Source organism: Heloderma suspectum, chromosome 7 (genome assembly GCF_057233095.1).
Source record: "Heloderma suspectum isolate Gila_16-S chromosome 7, 16-S_ref, whole genome shotgun sequence".
NCBI classification, from domain to species: domain Eukaryota; kingdom Metazoa; phylum Chordata; class Lepidosauria; order Squamata; family Helodermatidae; genus Heloderma; species Heloderma suspectum.
This window is the reverse complement of record NC_139464.1, coordinates 58,444,655-58,466,979: the sequence shown is the minus strand read 5'-3', so window position 1 is coordinate 58,466,979 and position 22,325 is coordinate 58,444,655. Positions and strand designations below refer to the sequence as shown.

The window sequence follows — 22,325 nt, the reverse complement described above, 5'->3', positions numbered from 1 at the left end:
GGTTTTTGCTCGTTTTCCAATGAATGGTGACTGCAAGGTCCACCAGTTCATTAGACCCTTCTGGCATTCTTTAGAGCCACCTCATATGACATACATGATACAACTGGACCAGAAAGACCACTAAATAAACCAGGTGTGTGTCAGGTGCTCCTAAGCATTTATTTCCCATTTCACTGGAAAGCATTCATTTCCCAAAAGATGATGGAATAATAAATAATACATTTCTTGAAAGCATATTACATTGTTGTAGTCTTAAAACTTCTAGATCCTGCCTGGTGCATATTTTGTTAGAAGCCGTATATTGGGTTGCAGACAAATGCCATGGTGTTCTTATGCTGAATTAGTGGACTATCCACAGCTAATAAAATGCACCTATAACAGCTTCTTCTCCCCAGTCCCAAAAAGGAGAATCATTAAAGCGCCTTCCAGAAGTGCAGCTGCATCTTCATTTTGTCTGAAACCCAGCTGTGATGTGCCTACATACATACAGCTAGATTTTATTCTAACGAAGTGTTCTCCCAAAGGAGCCTCTTTGATATTTCAACACCTTTTTCTAAACTGTTCTATTGTTGGTTTGAATTTTGTATTTCATAGTTGCAATTTTATTGTGAAGTGCCTTGAGTACATGTTGGTGTCAAAAGGTGGGATAAAAATCACATAAACACACAACCACACATGCATGTAGGAATCCCATGAGCAGGAACCCCACAAAGCTTGGGTCTTCAATCATGGGGAGAAGATACTGCATGTGTACAACTGTACACACATAGACATATTGTAGATGTGTATCAAAATGTGTATCAGAAGCTTGGGCACAGTAATACAAGCACTAGTCACCTTAAGACTGAGCATGCCTTAAGGGGGGCTGTCCTTAAGGTCAGTCTGGAAGCTGGAGCTAATGCAGAAGGCGGCAGTTTGGCTGTTGTCAGGGCTGCCCCTTTTCACCATGTAACACCTTTGCTGAGGGAACTGCACTGGCTGCCTATTCACTACTGGGCCAGGGTTAAGTTTGGTCATTGGTGTATTAAACCCTAAATAACTTGGGACCAATATATTCTTCCTTACAAGCCTGCCCAGTCACTGCAGTCATCAGATGAGGTGATCCTGTTGCTTCTTCTTGGACCTGTGCTCCACTGAGAGTCTACTTGGAGTAGACCTTTCAGTGTACCGGCTCCCCCTGTGTGGAATTCCCTGTCCGCTGGTGTCAGGCAGGCGCCAACGTTGTTTGTCTTCGGCACCTGCTAAATACATTTTTATCTAAACAAGCTTTACTTGAGTGTCTAGCCATGGTTTTGTTGACATAACTTGGTTTTTAATATTTGTATTCTCTATTTTGATTCTTTTCCCTCTTGTTAACCACTCAGGAATCTTGCTAGATAAAGAGCAGTCTATAAAGCTAATCAATCAATCAATCAATCAATCAGAGTGGGGCAGGGCCTGCCATTACCATGATACCCCAACCCAACACATGTCTATTGAACACATGGAGCCCCAGAGACACCTTTGAAATGGGCTTTAATTCCTTTTTTTGGTTCTTCTTTCAGTCAAGGAAGGGCAAATATTCCCCCTTCATAGTGTTTCGGTAGAGTCTATGCGCCTAGATACACACAGCTCCACTGGCTGAAATACTGAACACACTTCCAGTTCCACCATAATATAAACAATAAAGACTTAACTTTCAAGTAATGAAGACAGTCTTCCGTTCTGTCAGTTAAATCAATATTAGAATGGAAGTTATTTACTGTTGCTTCCACAGAGATTTATCACTGCAACTGTCACAACTGACATCACTTGTCACGATGAAGGCCACCTCCAGCACTGGGCTCAGAAATGCCAATTTCACAGTTCATGCACAATGACAACTGCTTCTAGTTCAATAAAATGAAATATCACTGCAGTTTTTTTTTTTAAAGATGTCAGATGAACTTATATACAAAAGATAACTCAGAAACAGTTGGCGAGAGGTCTATGGATTACTTTCAAAAGTGACTTCAATGCATCTTATTCCATCATCAACCTACTATCTGGAACCAAAGTTCTACAGGACTTCCGTTCACACACAGAGCTTTTGTAAAAGCTGGAGTTTCCCAATTTATTGGTTCAACGGCAGGGACACCTTTGTCTGTGCAATGCATATGCAGAGTTTTTCAAGGAAGAAAGCCAGGAGATGAGTAGCATACCTAGAACATCGGAAATGAGAAAGTATCAGGCAGAAAACAGGCAAACAGATCAGGCTAGATTCAGGGAGTTGGGGGAGAGAAAGGCAAATGTAACAGGGATGAGCTTTGGGGTTGGAGGTACAACCTGAAAGACTGACCAGCCTACCAGAAGCTTCCTTTTAGGGGAAGGCTGGAGACAGGAAAGGGAAGCTCAACAAGTCTTAGGTGAAAATTCCAAATCTATTAAAGTGAATTGGATATAGCAGCCTAACTGTGCACATGACTGTAGCCAAAGATGCTTGTATAGCAATAGTATCATTTTTAGTATCAGAATTCTAGATATTATGCCATTTTGTCCACATGTCTGTGTACCCCAATTTATCCATAAAACAGCACATAAATTTTCCATGAGAGGAGCATAATGCACTAAAAATGACCAATTGCTTAAAGTAGTTTTGGAGAGTGTAAACATATTCCTTGTTATTCATTTTCAATGACCCTTATAAATTTATCAATATGGCAAAACTCCTTACATGTGAAAAAGTGATTAAAAATTAGCTGCATTAAAGATGTATGCTGGCATGGGGGAGGTGGGTTCTCATGACATTTATAACCCTTTTTTTGAGGGATGGGGCTATACTAGAATAACAAATTGTAATGAGGACAGAATATTTTAAAAGCAGGACTTTAAAAAGTGTAACATATTTATGGGTAGTCCCCCAAAAGCAAAACTAATACCAACAGCAAAATATTTCTAATATGCTTTACGCACCAAGTAGAATATTTCTTTTTCTCAAAGAATTCACCCATAATTATTACATTAACCACCACAATAATAGAAAGCTAACACTGGGAGGACAGCAGTAAAGGACTGATTCCTAAAAAAGAAAAATCCAGCAGCAAAGGAAACACTGATCTGGATGGCTGAGCAAATGATGGGAACTATTTCACAACTGCTGTACTACAAATATATGGTGGTGGTAAGAGCTGTCTGTTATAAGCCCCTCCACTGGAAGATCTTCCATGGGCCAAAAAAAAAAAAAGGCAAAGGGTGCAAGCCAGTGTGACAATGTGTAATAGTGGTATTTTAAAGCTCTGCAGGGACACGTTTTGTCAACATCCCAGAGGGCTTCAGCTGTTAGGTGGTACAGAAATGTAATACACATGCACATACATACATAAATACAGAAACAATAAAATAAATTATGCACATGGAACTTAGTGTGAGCTGGTAGGTCACTTCACCAGGTCCCAGGCCCAAGGCATCAGGTGGCTGGTTCAAGCCCTGGTGTCTCTCATAGCAAATCCTATAAGGAGGGGCAATCATTTAGTGGTAGAGCATGCTTTGCATACAGGCCATCCATGTTTAATCCATAGTATCCCCAGCCTAAAAGGATCTTGGGTAGTAGGGTTAGAAAAAATTTCTGCCTGAATCCCTGGAGAGCTACTGCCAGTAAGAGAACACAATACTGGGTATGGTCTGATGGCACATGACACAGCCACCTTGCTGAACTTGAGCAAGTCTGTGTCTGGTCAGTGCCTGGATGGAAGAGTGGAAATCCTATATATACCACCTTAACCTCCACCATAGATGAGAGTTTAATATATTAAGCTGTATAAAAGTATTATTATCTTCTTAACTTGTCTCTCTCATATGTGTGTGTGTGTGTGTGTGTGTGTGTATGTTTGTGCGTTCTCGATGGACTCAGAAAACCATACATCCAATTGTTATGAAACTTTTAAGATTTGTTCTACCTCTGTCTGGGATGGTTTTAGGAATAGTGGAAATTTCAGCCACCATCCTGAAACAAAATGGTGGCCAATAGAAAATTTCAGACACTCACTGCCTCTATGACATTTGATTGATTATTATGAAATGTTTAGGATTTGTTCTACCTCTGCCTGGGATGGTTTTAGGCATAGTTAACAGTTTGACTGCCATCTCAAAACAAAAATGGCAGCCAGTCAAAAATTTTGAACACTCACTGCCTCTATGCTATTTGATGGATTGTTAGGAAACTTTTAGGATTTGTTCTACCTCTATCTGGGATGGTTTTAGGCATAGTGAACATTTCAGCTACCGTCTTGAAATAAAAATGGTGCCCAGTTGAAACTTTTGGACACTCGCTACCTCTATGCCATGTGATCGATTGTTATGAAGCTTTTACGGTTTGCCTGAGTTAGATGTTCTAATTAAATTAAGCTGGGTAACACTGGGTACTTCAGCTAGTAAATAAAATAAAATAAATAATGGAAGAAAGGTGGAATACAAATGTAATAATTCACTAAGTAAAAATAAGCTGGACCAAGAGTCTGTCTCATCATAAGGCAACTTCATATATTCATATCGTATAAATGTTCTCATATGTATGAGAACTTTCCAGCAGTGGGAAAAAAATAGACAGCCCATCTCCCAACAGATTCCATATCTGTATTGCATTTCTGGAGAGTGTTGAATTGTAGCACTTGGAGTTGGAGCTCCATGTGCACTACAGAACCCACTAGTGGAACTCAGTTACCACCACATAGGATACCGGGTTATTCACATCTTTGCAGGTGTTCTCTCAGATCAATAAGCATGCCCTTAGAGTTAATGGAGTCTAGTTCAATATTGGGGAATGAACCTGAAGACAGATGAAATTAGTGCATCATTTCTTGATAGAACTATATATGATGGTTGAAAGAGCAAGAATAGTGGATACACTTATTGAGGTTTACAAAATGATCATTACAGATTTATAACAGAACATGTATTTTCAGCTGCAGTATCAACACAGCTTTCTTACAGTGCTCACAGTAGGGAATACCAGCTGCATTCATAGGACTTCTGGATCAAAACTGTCTTCAAAACAAAACAAGCCACCAACTACTGTACAAACACAAAGCACCATCACATTTTTAATCATGGATACGATGGAGTCAGATCCTTTTGATAATATACTAGCGTAGGCCTACAAAACCTTTAAATTATGAAACAGCATTTGCTTTGTTTAGTACATTGGTTCTTCTAAAACAGGAGATGGAAACAACAGAGAACTGAATTTGGAGCTTGAGAGATGGACAAGAACTTGTTTGCACTTACTATAAAATTCAAACATTCCAACAAACTAGTCATTGTATATTGCCTGACTGAACTCATAAAAACTAGATTGCTTTTGTTTGTTTTGTGATTTCCCAGATTGCCAATGTCTGTAGCAAAAAAAATGGAAAACATGTCAGTCATTTTAGGGAATGGCACCATTTGGGATTCAAGCAATGGTGCTTACTTCCCTAATAAGGACAGAGAAATCTGCTACTGTAGATTTGCCTTATTGACTTGGTAGTTGTGAAGTCCATATGCTAATGCTCCTAATGATCAACCATTCCTTTTGGCTTTTGGTAACAAGTATTCTCATACAGTTAATATCAAAAAGAACTTTGTGCTCCACATCTGTAATTTCCAAGTTTCCATTTTTAAACTCCCCTATTCGCAAGAAAGTAGTACATTGCTTCCCTTTTTTGCCCCCAACAATTTTCCCCCCAACTTCCAGAGCTCCATGATGCAAGATGTCATTTTGTCGGTCTTCTGTCCCAGTAACAACTTTAATCCTATTAATTTTAATAGGCTTTTCAAAGACGATCACATAGAAATCTCCAGTTGAGGGTGCTTTGCCCCAGAAGTATTCATCAACACTACTATATGCCTTGCTAGCCTCGTAGTTTTCAAATACATTCATATTGGTGTGCAGGTTGGCAGGAGGGTTATCAGGAAGGTCAAATGAATCCTCTTCAAAGTCATCATCCTTCAGTTTATTCTCAGCTCCTTTGTACGATGAATAATATCCCATATGCTGGAAGAGAGATGGTTTGAAACGTATCACATCCTTTTGAGCCAACAGCCCACGGAAATGTATCAGCAGCCAATCACAAGGCATTTCCTGGTAGAACATCAGCAAAAAATGGGCCAGACGAGGGAGATCATGGGAATGGTATAACTTCCCAATGTAGCCCAACTTGGAAAATTCTAACGTCACCCAGTAGGTTCCCTCTCGTGAAGTTATGACTTTCTTAACAACAGTCAAGAAGTTTTTTGCACATCGAACATCATCTTCTAACATAACATAATAATCAGAAAGGTTAGCACAAAAGTTAAGCAAGAAAGCATAATCTACATTTTGCTTGGAACGGAATTTCACCCGGTCTTCTGGGTCATTATAATTTCTCTTAAGGCCATCCAATACTGGATAGTATTCTTCAGGAGTATGGATCACCATTAACCGCCCAGCAATTACATGATGGGCAAATTTCTGAGAAATATCTTGAACCATTCCAACACACCAGGTTGAGTCAAACTCTGCCAGGTGCACCACCACAGCAATTTCCTTCAGCTCTTCATAACTCGACTGCTCAAATATGGACTTGATTGTCTCCAGCAAATAATTTCCCTTTTTTCGTTTGACTGAGGACAATCCGATGGTAAGATACCCTGGATAAATAAAGAGAATCAACCTTTTAAAGAGAAACTAAATAACATTGTGAGGGGGACTGGGTTAGCGGGACAGACTTTCTGGTTCATTCAAAATAAATTATCTGAATGATAAAAACAGTAGCTTGTGTATGCTTAGCAGGACTGTTGCCTTTTTGGGGTGGGGGGAGGTTACCACCATAATGCCACATGACAAACAGTTTGTGAAATGGTTACCCTGAGGGAGGAGCCATAGCTCAGCAGGGAGAAGGTGTAGCTCAATGGGAACTTTACAAACAGAAGGTCCCAGGTTCAGTCCCCAAAATCTCCAGATAGGAGTGGAAAAACTCCTGCCTGAAATCCTGGAGAGCCACCACCAGTCAGTGTCAACAGTACTGGGCTAGATGTACCAATGGTCTGACACAGTATAAGGCTGCTTCTTGTGTTCCTATGTATTTCTATTGGAGGTGATCGTGGTGGTGGGGAGCTGCTAGTTATTGTTGTTGTTGTTTTAAATCAAATCTCTCCTGAATACATAGAATTAGTTGGGTGGTACTTTGGATTACATCAAGAGTAATCTATAACCTGTATGGTGAAAGAGCAAGCTTTAAACCTTTTCTCCAGAAAGATGTACTGGGAGCATATTGAGGCTATTGCATTAAACATCCTTTGCTTAGTGTGAAATGGACTAAAAGCCAGGAGGGATGTGTGCAAAAAGATGCCAGCAGGAAAACTATATTTAAAAGATTAACAACCTACAACCTGTCAGAAGAACAGGAATTCAAAGCTTTCGCTTGAACACTGTTTACAGCTCAGCCCATTAGGGAATAAAGTATGCAGTGAAGAGCTGCTTCTTTAAAAAAAAAAAATGCACTTCAAAAAAGAAAAAGCAATGGACTGAACCAGACCAAGCTCTGCACTTTTTAAAAAGTCATAGCGTTTTCAGTAGGAGTGCTCAACTGTGCTTAAATCTCTTCCACTGAAATCAGTGGAATTTAAATGTGCTTAATTGTGGCCGGATTGTGCAGTAAGGAAATATTTTGAAATGAAACTGTCATGAGAAAACTGGAGAGGAACTTTCAGAACTTTAGGATCTAATCAACAAACCTGCAGGTTTAGGCAATGTGCTCATTACTGCTTTCCAATATATGTTCCTATCTTCTTAGGATAATACCAATTTACATCCTTAGGATGGTATAGAATCTTAACAGCTTTGTATGCCCACAGGAGTCATGGAGTATAATCCAAAGGTGACTTTCTCACAGACATCCTGTTTTACGATAGCACTGAGCAAGAAAAATGAACCTGAAGAGCTTACACAAATTCTTGAGATAGCATGGGAACAACTATAAAATCATAGGATCATTCTTAAAGGCTAACAGTTCTCAGATTGTGTTAAGTTGGTCTTTGTTTTAAACCCAGTGATTTTGATTTTCAGATCATTTCAATGCATGAGACTCTGTGGCTAGGTTGTTTAGATGTTGGAAATTCATGTTCAAATCACTAATCAGATATGAATCACAATGAATGGCTATAGACAAATCTGTTTCTGGGCTGGTTCCCATGACATGACAGCCCACCATGGGTTATTTAACCCATGGTGAGGCTGTTGTGTGCACAGGACATGTGCAGCCACCATTTTGTGTACCCAACCCCTGCTTGGAGGTTGTCGTATTTTGCAAACCCAGTGACCATGAGTTATGTGAAAGTTAAACAGGAACAAACCATGGGCTATGCAAGGGTTGTCTAACCCTTGCAGAACCCACACTTGCTGGGTTCGCATGACACACAACACTCGATGGTCTACAGGCCCCTTCCAACCCTGCTATTCTATGATTCTATGATACCCCCAAGTGGGGCTTGGATATGCAAAATGGCACCTATGGGCATGTCATGCAAACCAGGTCTCTGTCTCTCTCTGTCTAACCTACCTCACAGGGTTCTTGTAAGGGTAGGATAAGTTAACTTTATTTTTATTGCCTTAACTCTTTGATGGAAAGATGAGAGTTTTTGACAATTTTTTAATTTATTATCTATGATATTTTTTTCTCAACTCTTCATAAGGTACAATAGTAAAAGGAATAAAATACTGAATCTAGAGTTGTTTTGCCCATAATTTTGCTGAACCCTGTCTCATCTAAGGATCAGTTCTACAAACAGCACAAGAATGTCCTTCAACTCATGGAGTTATGAAGACCTCTCTCTGCCTATTCTTGCATTCTGCACATGTGACATATATGTTCTATGGAAAAGGAAAATGTATTAATACAGAGTTAAAACTTCTTCCTCAGAACTCTACAAAGCAGCAAACCCAACTTGGCAGCCTTTCCTATGTCTGTTACAATTAGATCAGATAAGAATCTTGTCTTAGTTAATGAAATCGACATGTTCAAATACTTACTTTTTCTTAGCAAAGGTGTGCCAGCCAGATAGCGATAGGAAACATTTATTGATCCTGAGAAATTGGACAGATCTTTAAAAGTGTGAACATATCGCTCTGAGTTTAATTGATGTGTTGCTGTTTCTCTGATTAACTGTTTGTCTCCATCCTAGCAGGTGGGAGGGAAATAAAAATATAGATATATAAGAAATACACAGTAGTAAGTGAGGAATGGGGGGTAATGTAGGGACACAAACACAGTCTTCCAATGTAAAAAGTGTGTAGATCTTGCTCTTTGTTAGCCCAAATTGAGGTGTGGCCATATATAACCAAACTGGGGGTTCCAGGTGGAGATGCACTTTATCATGTGCATCAAAAATTTTCAGGGTGTGGAGCAGGATCACAGTGTCTTCATCTCCCCATGACATGATCTGAAATCTGATTCTGAACAAGTTCTGCTCTTATACTCTCACTTTCCTCTGTCCATCCATGCCTTCTGCCACATTGCTTCCCTAACCTCCCTCTGGTTATATCCAGACTAAGTTAGTTGAATTTAGGCTCCATTGGAATCAATGGGAAGAGTTAGCCATGGCTTAACTCCCATTGATTTCAGTGCAAATGAAGTTCAACTATGTAGTCTGGATCCAATCCAATGTGACCATGTTTTCTTCTTCAGGAACCTCCTTGCATTTAAAAGTAATAGCTTTTACTATTACTTTTACCAAAGTAACGTGTCATTGGGGGACCCCCCCCCCCAATACTGCATTAAACATAATTCAGAAGATACCAATACTATTTTTGCAGGGGTGAGGAGGGTGAATGTTTAGTAAATCTTAATTGAAATTCCATTGAACTAAGATAGACAGACAGATAGATTGCTTCATCTTGGAAGTTTGTTAAAAACTGAAGTTGCTTAACATGTGTCTGGAGATGAATGAGTCCCCATTTTTATTAGAAGGTAACAAACATATATATTTAAAAACAACTTCTCTGTGGAGCATGCCTTCCTGCTGTATTGCTATTTTTGTCAGGAAAGAAAATTTTTCTTCAGCATTCCGTAGTCAAGATCAAGACCAGAGCATCAGCCTCATAGACCTTTGAAACACGTATATGATGTGATTCTACTAATACAAATTCTCGCTGTATGAAAAATGCTGCAGAGTGTTTCATATGTATTTCCTGTGCAAGTGTCTTCTTCAATACATCTCAAAGCTATGCTTCATCTTCTTTTATTGTAGCTTAGCCTTCTTCTCAGGGGATATTAATGCAAAAGTGACTTTGCTCTAGTGTCTCAAAGGAGGCTCTACATTGAAATGGAGATTTTAGTTTTTTCTCCCATGGCATCCTCAATGTAACAAACATTCTTATGCTGCAATCTTATGCACATTTACCTGGGAATAAGACCCCTTAAACACAATTGGGCTTGCCTCTGAGTAGACATGGATAGGATTGCATTGTTAAGCAACTTTGGTGATGGCACACAGCTGGATACATGGAAGAAATTTGCAATAAGTCTTGAAAATCCCAAGATGTCAGTGGGTTAGATCCAACATCACATATGATTTCCATTCATGGAATGGGACTTCCACTCATGCAGAGAGCTGTAGGGAGGAGGAGATCCCTATATGTCCCCCAACCCACTGGAGCAGATTTGGTGGGCACACAGGGGGCTTCAGGGGGAGAGTAAATTCATTCTGCTAGCCGCTTCTGTTCTGCCAGCAGATGACCAATATTGGACCCAACCCCTAATCACATGTTGTCTGAAATATATGAAGAAACATAGACAGGGCCCAGTGGAGAGACTGGTGGCTCTGATGACAGTGGGGCAGTGAATCTGCTCCAGATTTCAGTCAGAACTCTAAAGGATCTATCCAAGGTATGGAGCACCATGTATAGCTCCTTTAGAGTTCTGACTGGTTCTGACTAAAACCCAGAGTGGACTCAGTGTCCCACTATCATTGGAGCCACCAGTCTCCACTGACAGGGCCAGTTCAAAATTTTTGCACCCTTTTTTTCACCCTCCTCCCCCTCTTCCCCACCATCTATTTATTTATTTATTTATTTATTTATTCATTCATTCATTCATTCATTCTTTCATTTCATTTCATTTCATTTCATTTCATTTCATTTCTATACCGCCCAATAGCAAAAGCTCAGTCTACAGCACCTCCCAGAGGAAGAGGACAAGTTCCTTCTTGTCTTCACTCCCCTAGCTACTTACTCATCAGAAAGAGTGGGTGATCAGGCAGTGAGAGAGCAAAGTAGTTGACCAGCAGAGCCAGAAGAATTTTGGATTTTGGATTTCCAGTGGACCCCTGATAGGCAATGGACCTCAGCAGTTGCCCAATAATACTGAGCCCTGACACCAACCCGGCATGTATATCAGTGGTGGACAACTGTGGGAGGTGTGGGGCTATTTTTGACCCTGGACAACACCACAGACTGCAGCCCCCAAACATCTTAAAAAAAAATGGTTGTGTTTGCACTATGGACCACTAAATGGGTCAAATCTAGCTTAAAAGTAAGCAAAATGATTTGGTTAGTGTGCTGTAGCAGTAACACAGCCTTAAAAACACCCCCTGATTTCCCCTCTCCCCTAAATTCACAGAGGGGATGAGGGGGGCCACATGGGGGCAGGGGGTGCATGCAGCCCATGAGCTGCATGTTACCCTCTTCTGATCTATATCTTTCCTTGATGGGCTGTATCTACCCTTACCATTGTCACTTCCCCAAATACCTTCACATGGGAATTCAGAGGCATGAGGATTTCACTTATCCATGAAATCACTGCAGAGTAGGGATGCTAGAGAAATTCGGGGTGGGCTAAAATGAGCTCAGATTTCTAAGAATCCAACCTGTGGAATCCACTATGGAGTGACCCCCTCAGGCCACTCAGAGTCCATGGACTTTTGGTGTTGGTTCCCCCCCCCCTCGAAGTTTACCCATATTTATTTGTAGGAAAACCTGCACATTTCTGCTGAGGAAAAGTTGAATGGAATGGGGGACAATACGCTAAATGTTATGTACCAAGGTAGATTATGTAAATTGTTATGAAAACTCTTAGGTAATTATTTGCATATTTTTCTGCATGATGAAAAAGATTTTTTCACATCCATCTGTGAGGGGATGATGGAACAAAAGGCATCTGACAATCCGCAAAGACGGAGTGGATTTTCCATAGTCTGTACATCCCTACTGCAGAGTTCTGAAAAATGTCCTGTTTCCCATGCATTTGGATTTACAAGCAAGGAAGCCCTCAGAAAACACACTTAAATCATTTTATCTTCCTCATTACATGGAAGATAAACAATATATCAAAGAAATCAGGGTAGCTGAAAAATACAGTCAAGAAGAGGGTGGGAAAGTGTGTGTGTGTGTGGGGGGGGGGTGGATTGAAAAGGCCCAACAATTTAACATACTGGCAGGGTTCAGCCACAAAGTGAAATAATAATTTGTTCAGCTAAAAAAAAATAATAATAATGGGTTGCTTTAAAGTCTGAACTATGGGTAAGAACTTCCTTTCAGTGTGGTTTTGATAAGAATTTGCCAAAATTTGGGAAGTTCTTCATATTTAGGACAAAAAGAACTTGATATTAAAGAAAATCAAATGTGGAAGAAACTGAAATGGAAAGAATTGTCCATCAAAGCCTGGGGTTTTGGGTGATTTGCTCTTAAATGTCTGAGTTTGAATCTGTTATTCAACCATGTTAGTGCTGATGGTTATCACCTCTTCTTTCTGATAGGCTTTAACAGCTATATGGCAGGAAGGTACATCATTCTCCTTTCCATGCTGGGAGAATAGCTGTACCTATTGAATTTGGCTGGTGCACATGAGTGAGAATTCCCCCCCCCAGTTCATTTTTTGATAAGAATTTACCCCAAATTCAGAAAGTTCTTCATATTTGCGAGAAGAACCTGAGATTAAAAAAATCTGAATGTATTAGAGATGTACGAAACATACTCACTGGTCCACTGGGGGCATCCACAGGACGGGGGAGGCAATCTGTCCCTCCCCTCGGAATCCTCCCCGGCCGGCTCCGCTCTGCGGTGAGTCCACAGAGCCGCCGGCTGGGCCTGTCTGCAGCTGGACTTGTGTCCGCTGCAGGGCTGCGGACGCAAATGGCGTTTGGCATAGCCGATGCCATTTGCATCCCTGAGCTTTTCAGTGATAGGCTACATAAATATTTATGTAGCCTATCACAGCAAAGAGCAGGGACACAAATGGCACAGATGATGCCATTTGCGTCCCTGCTCTTTTTGTGATAGGCTACATAAATATTTACATAGCCTATCACCGAAAAGTGCAAGGACACAAATGGCAGCAGATGGACGGCAGCAGGTAGGGCAGTGGATGGACGGCAGCAGGTAGGGTCCGTCCCGGGGGGATTTCGGGGGTGGTGGTGGTGGTGGGGTAGTCTGTTCTGCCATGGACTCTGGGGAGCCGGATTCTAAAGAATTCGGCCTCACTGGAGTCCATGGTGGATTTCTCCGCCATCCCTAGAAAGTTTGAGAAAACCAAACAGAGAGATTCGCCCATCCCTAGTCTGAGCCTGAGCCTCCCCACAAATTATGATTTGCTTGTGGCTGACTATAGATGATCACCCTAGGTGGCTCCCTCTACTTGACGGCAATCTGACTACTGCCACCAATTGTGACAAACCAAGATCTGAAACCAGGGTTTGAAGTGGGTTGCAAAGTATAGTTTATGCTAAGTGTGGTTTGCTATTATGTCAGAATTCACAGACCAGCACTGTGAGGTGTTACTCTACCTCAAGAGGCTGCTTTTCCATGGGGATGGGCGTGAGCTTATGAAGCTAAGTGCTGAGGTGGGAAACAAAAGCAGAGAAGCAGCTCTCCACCATGGTATTCCTGAAAGCTCAATCCATAGTTTGTGTACTTAATGTCGTATAAAATATGGATTCACGTTATGTCTAAATCTAGCCATTGGATGGACCATAAAAGTCTCAGAAGAGCTAGGCAAACAAAGCCGAGTCTCTGTAATGAAATGTGCTAAACATGTTTTGAAAGAAACAATGAAAAGAAACACCTTTAATGATTTTAAAAAAGACAAATTAAGCATAAGACATCATCATGCCATCTGGGAAGTTCACATAAAGATCTGAAAACAAACAGAACAGAAACAGCATAAACTTCAATAAATAAAAAGCACTGAGATATATCTGGGGGATTTTGAAGCAATTAGTAAACCTAAGGAGGCATCAGCGAGAGTGACAAAAAATATGGTATAAACCAGGCCAAATTCAATCATAAGTGAGGGGCTGTGAATAAATAAAATCCCACACAACATCTTAATGCAAGCAGTGCCACTAGAGGAAGTTACATATCAAAAGCTGAGCAGAATACTAAAACATTACCAAATGTGGAACTCTCTTACTAGTAAATGTCTTCTTGGCCGAAGCCTGAACAGCCATATACAAAAGTAAATTCTACCAATGTTATATTTTTAAAAAATAAAAATGGGTTGTGTAATCAATTTGAACAGTGATTTTGCTTGAATGAATTGCTCAGCCCTTCTAAGTCAGGGGTGGGCAACTTGTGTCCCTCCAGATGCTTTGACCTACATCTCCCATCAGCCCTAGTTCACATAGCCAATGGTGAAGGCTGATGGGAATTGTAGGCCAAAACATCTGGAAGGCCACAAGTTGCCTAATCCTGTTCTAAACTGAGGAACTGTATTGGCCCCAGGAGTGTAATCAAGTCATCTATAGTGTTAGAGGGGCCTAGAGAGCCATAATGCCTTGCTTAAGTTCATTATTAGTGCAATTCCCTTGCTAGTAAGCCTCTGAGCATCTGAAGATGAGTCAAAGGGCCAATAGTGCGGCCTAGCACATTCCATACGAATGAGTGAATCAAGATCTGCCTGGGAAGTGAAAGTTGTTTGTCTTAAAGTTGCAGGTGGCTGTGCTGAGAACCAAGTGCTGCTAGTCTATGCTGGAAATGAACACTAGGGGGCACTTGCTGCTGTCATGCTGCCTCATTTCTAACATGTATGGTATAAAGGCCATTGTACCCCATGGCTCTTGGTTCAGAGAAGCTGTCTGATCCAACCATTGGGTACGCCTGTGTGCTGTAAGTTACTCAATAAAGTACTCCTTGTAAGTAAACGTGGGTCTGATTTATCACTGTCTTGGCACCTCTAAATTAAGGGGTCAATGCCCATGGCTGGGGAAATACATTTGGCACAGCAAGCAGGGTGAGCGTGAAGCCGAAGAAGTAGCTGTTAGCCTGATACGCCAAGTCAGAAGAAGTGCCCATAGCATGCCAGAGTGTGCAACACTTCTCTCTCTGAAGGAAGAGAAGAACCTGGTCCTTCAATGGAAGAAGGAGCTACTGAAGTCACCTGAGTGAGCAGAAGTGAAGGACAAAAAACTAGGGGTGTATGGATTCCCCACTGTCTGTTCCAGTGGGGAATCTGTGGGGGGAGGCGGCGATCCGTTCCTCCCCCTCGGAATTAGGGATGTCAGAGAATTTCTCCACGAATCTCGGATTCCCCCCGAATCCCCCCGAAATTGGTGGAGAAACGGTCTGCCCCCCCTGCCCCCCCGGGACAGGACTTACCTTGGTCGAATGTCCCTGGTGGCGGCAGCTCCGGCGGCGGTTCGGTGGCGGTTCAGCAGCAGCGGCCGGTCTTCCGACCGGCTGCCGCCGCTGCCATTTCCAAGTTTAAAAAAAAAAAAAGCAAGCAAAAAACAAAAACGTGATAGGCTACGTAAAGATTTACGTAGCCTATCATGGCTAGATTTAAAAAAAAACACCATGATAGGCTACGCAAATGTTTACGTAGCTTATCACGGCTGACTGTGGGGGAAAAAAACAACAACCCATGGGCGCCACCATTTGTGTTCCTTATTTTGGCACGTGTAGTCTACGTAAACATTTATGTAGACTACAGCGAAAATAAGGGCAATGCAAATAGCCAGCCAAAACCATTCGCCTCCTCCCTGTCTCTGCCGATTGCCATGTCTTTAAAAAAAAAAAGGCAATCAGGAGGATGTGCCCATAGACTTATAAGCAAATACAGTCATGAATCTTGTGTATAAGTCTATGTGTCCATAGGCTTATACGCAAGATTCGCCACTCTATTTTGTTTATACGTCTATGGGTACATCCTGCTGATCGCATGTGCCCATAGACTTACACGCAAAATAGAGCGGTGAATCTTGCGTATAAGCCTATGGACACATAGACTTATATGCAAGAGTCATGACTCTATTTGTGTATAAGTCTATGGGCACATCCTCCTGATCGCCTTTTTTTTTTAAGACATGGCAATTGGCAGGGACAGGGAGGAGGCGAACTGCTCTGTCTGGCAAGAAGCAGCCAAGTGCCATTCTGCCTCCCGTCCTCCTGGAGCGGAGGTAAGTGGTCCCGATCTGCTGCGGATTCCTGAGGCCCGATTAAAAAGAAACTGGCCTCATTTGAATCTGCAGCGGATTTCTTTGACATCCCTACAAAAAACAGTCCATCAATTTTGTATGTGTATTACAGCTTCCAGAGGCATCTGGCTGGTTGCCATTGGAAAGAGAATGGTAGACTAGAAGGATCTTTGGTCTGAGTCAGCAAGGCAGTTTTATGTTCTTCTGTGCCTTGCTCTTTTCTTTCTCACTTAGGGCGCAATCCTATGCATGTTTAGAGAAAAGGCTACAACTCCCAGCATTCCCCAGCCAGCTTTACAGTTGTAGGCCTTTTCTCTGTCTAAACATGCATAGGATTGCACCCTTAGGGACTGACAGAGCTCTGAGTGACCCTAGTTTATGACAAATAAGAAGAATACATTTTTCAGCACCAGCATCCAGCATCCGGAAGCCTTCTGATTTCAACATTGCTACAGCTCCACATATGTTTTAATGCTCCACATCTGTTCAAAAACTATGCAGGAGTGAAGAGAAGGTTCCAACAGTGGAAGTTTTTTGTTTTCCATCCCTCACTTTGGCAGTAAATAATTGTCCACCCCCGACCCCATGGATCGCAGGCAGTAGACAACAATCCAGGTCTCCTTTTGGGCAAGCCATTACACGCTTTCAAAAATCTTATGACTCACAAGAGATGAGTTAGGCCCATCCTGACATAGCTCCATTTGTTTATTTTGTGTGTGTGTGTGTGAGTCTGCTAGCTTGTTTTAGTTATCCTATTCTTTTAAAGAGTAGTTTGTTCTATGTATTCAACCAGATGAAGTCCAGGCCCCTGTAGCCCAGTGGCTTCCCTGCCAATGACTGTATAGAGAAGAGCAAATGATGGCTGCAGCAAAACAAGTCTGGTATGATCAGCAAATAGCCAGTACATGGTTATAGATGCTCATTTTATTATTTTTCCATTATAATAAAATGGCACTTATTTCCAAATAAATGTGTTTAGCATCAGGGCAACAGAAGCAAATCTATTTTATTTCTCTCATCATAATGGTGCCATTATTTAAGTGAGTTTAAAATGTGAAACTGTACATGCTCAGAGTCCTTTAAAAAAAAATCAGGGTTAGCAAACTTTTACCTTTTTTCCCCCTTGTTCTAACATATCAAGAACATAGAAGCAGTTGTAAAGCATAGAATACTGGTGGGGGGTGGGGGGAGGGTGCAGGGGGATGATAAGAGAAATGTTAATTGTGTGCTCCACAACTGAAGTAATTTGCATAGCTGTCTAAAGCCCGCACCCCCCGCACCCCTGTAACACCCTCAAGTCCAGGTCTAAAACTACCTAGCTCAGGGATAGGCAACTTTTTCAGGCTTGTGGGCAAATGTGGCAATTTGAGAAACTGTCCTGGCACTACCACAAAATGGCTGCCCCAGATGAAAGCATTGTCCTGCAGCAGCCCATCATCTTCCTTTTCTAAGAATGTCTCTGAGCCCCATGTCTGGCCTGGAGGCATTTGTGGGAAAAGATGATGGGAACATCTAGAAGCTTGAAGTGATCCCAGCTGCCAGTAAGAAATTTTGTTATTTAATATATAAATAAAGGGCACCTCGGCAGGCAACAAGAAAGGCATCCAAGGGCGAAGTGATGCCCATGGGCACCAAGTTGCCTACCCCTTACCTAGTTGCACCACTGTATTCAACTTACCAAGACATAGCTGTCTTCAATGTATACGTTCATGAACAACAAGCAAATGACCAGGACTCCTAGAAAGGATACCGCGGATCTCTTTCGTAAGCACCTCATTTTGTCCCAATGCTTATGCTTCAATGTATGGAGAAAGGCATACGACACCCCCTAAAGGAGAAAAACGCAGTGAAATTTGTTGGGTATTGCTCTTGACTGAAACATTTTTAAGGTTAAAATCACTAGACTCGCTGTTGTTCCTTGAAATTTCTTACGACAGGTTGTCACACGTTTATCATCAGCTATGTCATGTCAAATATCAGGAATTGTTGTTAAATGGTCACAAACTTGGAAAGGTTTGACATGTGATTTTTTTTTAAAAAAAGATGTACATTTTGTGGTTCACAGCCACGTCGAAGTGAAATCTGCCAAAACTGCTATTTACATGTGCAGGCTTCTCTACTCAGATGCCCATGCCAAATGGATGGACATGGGGGGGGGGGCTCAGAAGAAACTGTGCACACCTGGGGATAGGGTGGAGCAACAGCAATGTCCTGCCACCTCTTTCTATGTGTGGTACAGTTCTGGTCACCACACCTAAAAAAGATATTGTACAGCTGGAAAAAGTGCAGAAAGGGGCAACCAAGATGATCAAGGAGCTGGAGCATCTCCCCTATGAGAGAAAGTTACAACGGCTGGGATTGTTTAGCTTGGAAAAAAGGACAGTAAGGGGAGACATGACAGAGGTCTACAAAACTATGCATGGTGTGGAGAATGTGGATAGGGAGACATTTTTCTCCCTCTCTCAAAATACTAGAACCCGGGGTCATCCTATGAAGCTGATTGGTGGTAGATTCAGGACAGATAAAAAGAAGTACTTCTTTACCCAGCAAATAGTTAAACTATGGAACTTCTTCCAAATCCCCACCACCAACTCGGGGACTAAAAAAATAGGAAAACAATTCTCCCCTCTCTTTTTAAAATATCTGTGGTAGCGTGAGGTGTGTGTAGTTTGGGGGGGGGAAGTTGCTCAGAAGTTTTAACCACCTGCCACATGTGGTGGCCCTGATATGGATTGGGACCCCAATTGCTTACACTAAGGGCATTTCTACATGAAGCTTTTATTGTGCATTCGTGATTGGTCACTCACATTTTTTGCAGGTCTTTTATACAACATTGTCAACCTCCAGGGCCCCTCCTATGCCATTATAGCAGCATAATTCTCAACAGGGATAATACAGTAAGAGATTTTATCATACTTTGAAGCATGATGAATTTCCAGAATCCTGCTTTATTGCAGCTCCATGTAGTAGCTGTATAATGAAACATATAGAACTTGTCCAGAAAGAACAAAACCTGGAAACCACCTTGTGCAAAGGAGGCAATCTTAATTAGTGCTGTGCCGAAAATTTCTCCCACTCTCTCTCCTTTTTTTTTTATTAACCATTCTCATTCCATTTGATAGAAAACAAATTGCTTTCAAAAATAAATTCAAAGGAGGAGAAATTTCAGAGAAACTCTCATGGGTTGGGCTTGGGGTTCTTGTGCTTATCTTGCTTGTGAGCTGGCTGAAGAGTGTGCATGAATGTCCTATCTGTCATTGTACAGTAATCTCTGTGGCAGCCTGTAGCCTCCTCGGCTTCCCGCACTTCAGTAAAGCCATCATGAGGAAGCCATCATGAGGTAATTCCTCTCATGGGATTTTTTTTCAGTTCAGAAAGTGCAGGTGGCCTGGGAGGCTGCAGAGCAATGGAAAGATGTATAATAGAGAGAGAAAACACATACACAGCACTCTCAGCCTCCTCGCAGTGATTACGTAAGCTCAAAAATACTACCAAAAGTAATTCAAAATTTTCCCTCAAAAAAGTGGAAGCTTCAACACAGTTGATGCTGTTGCCACCTACAGAAGCAATGCAATAAACCAAAAACCTTTAGGGAAAAAAAGAACCTGTGCTACAACCCCCACCAATAGCGAGCCCTATCTGTGAGAAACTGTTGGAGAATTTCTCTTCCCCTAGGAGAAATGTGGTGAAATTGTCCCCCCAATTTCTCTGCCCACAAATAGGCTTGAGAATTTTGAGAGGCCATTTGCACACAACTCTAGTATTAATTCCACAAGGAATCCAGAAGCAGAAGTCCAGGTAAGGGTGTGGGATTTCAACCTCATGTGGAGAAGCCCTAAGTTTAAATAAATAAGTAAGTAAGTAACTAAGTAAGTAAGTAAGTAAATAAATGGTGAGCATCAGCTGCATGCGACACATTTAACAGTCTGTCGTTTATCCCTAAGTGTGCACTTGTAGCACAATTCAGTGAAGATTTGGTGGTGTAAACATTTGGGGGAAGGGGGAACAGTTCAGTGGCAGAGCACACGTGCTGCTTGGATAAGGTCCTAGGTTTCATCTGCACCCTCTCCAGACAAAACAGATTCAGTTTGCAGAGAGACATCTGCCTGAGCCTGGTGTTGGGAAACCATTGCCAGTGAGTATAGACTGTCTACTAAATGAACCAATAGTCTGGCTCATCATGAGACAACTTAATATGTTCAAAATCAAATGCTAGGTTTAATGAGGAAAAACGACTGAAAAAAAATCATAATGCTATTATATTAAAATGTATGGTTACAGCCATAGTTGGAATACTGCATATTGTTTGTGGTTTTCCCATCTCCAAAAGGATATTAAAGGGTTGAAAAGGTTACTGAAAAAAGCTGCTATGATTTTGAAAGGAATGGATCACCTTGCATAGAACAAAAGATGGCATTGTATGGGTAATTTTCAGTTTATAAATAATTAAATAAAAGGGGCCATGATCAGGGATGTATGGATTTTTGTCAAATCTGTTCCATCTATGTTTTGAAGATTGCCAGGCATCTTTTGTTCCATCATCTGCTCACTGACGAAATATTTTTTTGTTGTTCTTTTAGGAACATACAAGAATTTTGCTCCATTTGTGGAAGTACACATTTACGCAAGTGTGAATTTGCGCAAATTCCCACCAAGTGAAAAGCTGGTCTGCAAATCCTCGGGATGTATGAAAGTCATTTACCTTTTCACAGGGATGATTCACGGTGGGGGGGGGAGGTGCTCCACACCTCCCCCCGAAATCCTAACCCGTCCAGCTCCGCTCTGCGGCAACCCTGCGGAGCCGCTGGCTGGGTGCATTCGCAGGCATCTGAAGCCTGCGGATGCAAATGGCAGCAGCTACAGCAGCTGCCATTTGCGTTCATGTTTTTTGCCGTGATAGGCTACGTAAATATTTACATAGCCTATCACGGCAAAAAAACAGGAACGCAAATGGCAGCTACAGCGGCTGCCATTTGCGTTCCCTTTCGCCGTGATAGGCTACGTAAATACTTATGCAAATAGCATCCCTGTTTTAGCCGTGATAGGCTATGTAAGTATTTATGTAGCCTATCACAGCCTAAATGGGGAAGCGAATGGCGGCGGCAGACATGGCTGCCATTCGCAAAGCAGTGCGAATGGCACCAGGTAAGTGCTCCGTTTCACGCACCTTTCGCAGGGTGGTAGGGTGGGGGGGCTTTGTTCTGCCATGGATTTCAGGGGGCTGAATGCACTGGTATTTGGCTTCACTGAGATCTGTGGTGGAATTCTCTGACATCCTTAGCAAATCCATTGAATCCACATAGCTTGGAAAAAGCCGTTTCACTATAGAATGTGCAGTTTGGATTCATAGAAAGCTGAACCCGTTTCAGTTCATTGTGGATTTCTCAAACATCCCTCAGTTTGATGGAGGTATCTAAAATTATGAATGAAGTGTAGAGCATGAATAAAACTATATTTTCCCTTCCTGGATATCTGCATTGGACATAAACTTAGCTTAGAACCATTACTCCACTTTACAGACACCCATGTCCTATTTAACTCTATATTCCTGCTAGGAATATTGGAGAAATCCACAAGGGATTCAAATGAGTTTGGATTTCTATTAGTGCCAAAACCCTACCTGCCCTTTTGTAGCCTCTTTGTTTCCCTGCAAAAGAGAGAGTCATTTTTCTGTCCCTTTCATTGAGAATTTCAGAGAAATTTCTTGGGGTACAAGGATGACCTTACTGTAAGAAGGTGGCCGAGGGGTGTGTGTGTGTGCTCTTTCTTTTACCATTTTCTGCTGTTCTGTCCTTACGGCCTCCCTGGTTTCCTGAGCTTCTTTGAAAGCCCCCTAGATGACTTCAGCAAGACTTCCTCCCTGGGGCTTTCCAGTGCGGCTGCCTGCTGAGTGCCTGAAAGCTGAGTGAGGAGTTATTGTTATTGTTCTTTTTTTCTTCTTCTTG

At 41.8% G+C, this 22,325-nt stretch overlaps 1 protein-coding gene across 1 annotated transcript; it reads right to left on the bottom strand.

Annotated features, from left to right (window-relative positions):
- Positions 1 to 4,816: 4,816 nt before the first annotated feature.
- On the bottom strand, positions 4,817 to 22,242 carry MGAT4C (MGAT4 family member C). The gene is made up of 4 exons (XM_084811781.1): positions 22,154 to 22,242; positions 18,059 to 18,208; positions 9,005 to 9,152; positions 4,817 to 6,624 (listed from the first exon to the last, which is right to left on the bottom strand). Exons 1-4 carry the CDS (start codon positions 22,154 to 22,156, stop codon positions 5,468 to 5,470), a joined length of 1,458 nt encoding a protein of 485 aa, XP_084667907.1. The 5' UTR covers positions 22,157 to 22,242; the 3' UTR covers positions 4,817 to 5,467.
- Between the last annotated feature and the right edge of the window lie 83 nt (positions 22,243 to 22,325).

What these genes read in the sequence shown, in the direction of transcription:
- MGAT4C (XM_084811781.1), bottom strand. An exon ending in TTGAAGACAGCTATGTCTTG is followed by an intron (nt 9,153 to 18,058) that starts GTAAGTTGAATA and finishes CCCACCTGCTAG; the next exon opens with GATGGAGACAAACAGTTAAT. An exon ending in CACACCTTTGCTAAGAAAAA is followed by an intron (nt 6,625 to 9,004) that starts GTAAGTATTTGA and finishes TTATTTATCCAG; the next exon opens with GGTATCTTACCATCGGATTG.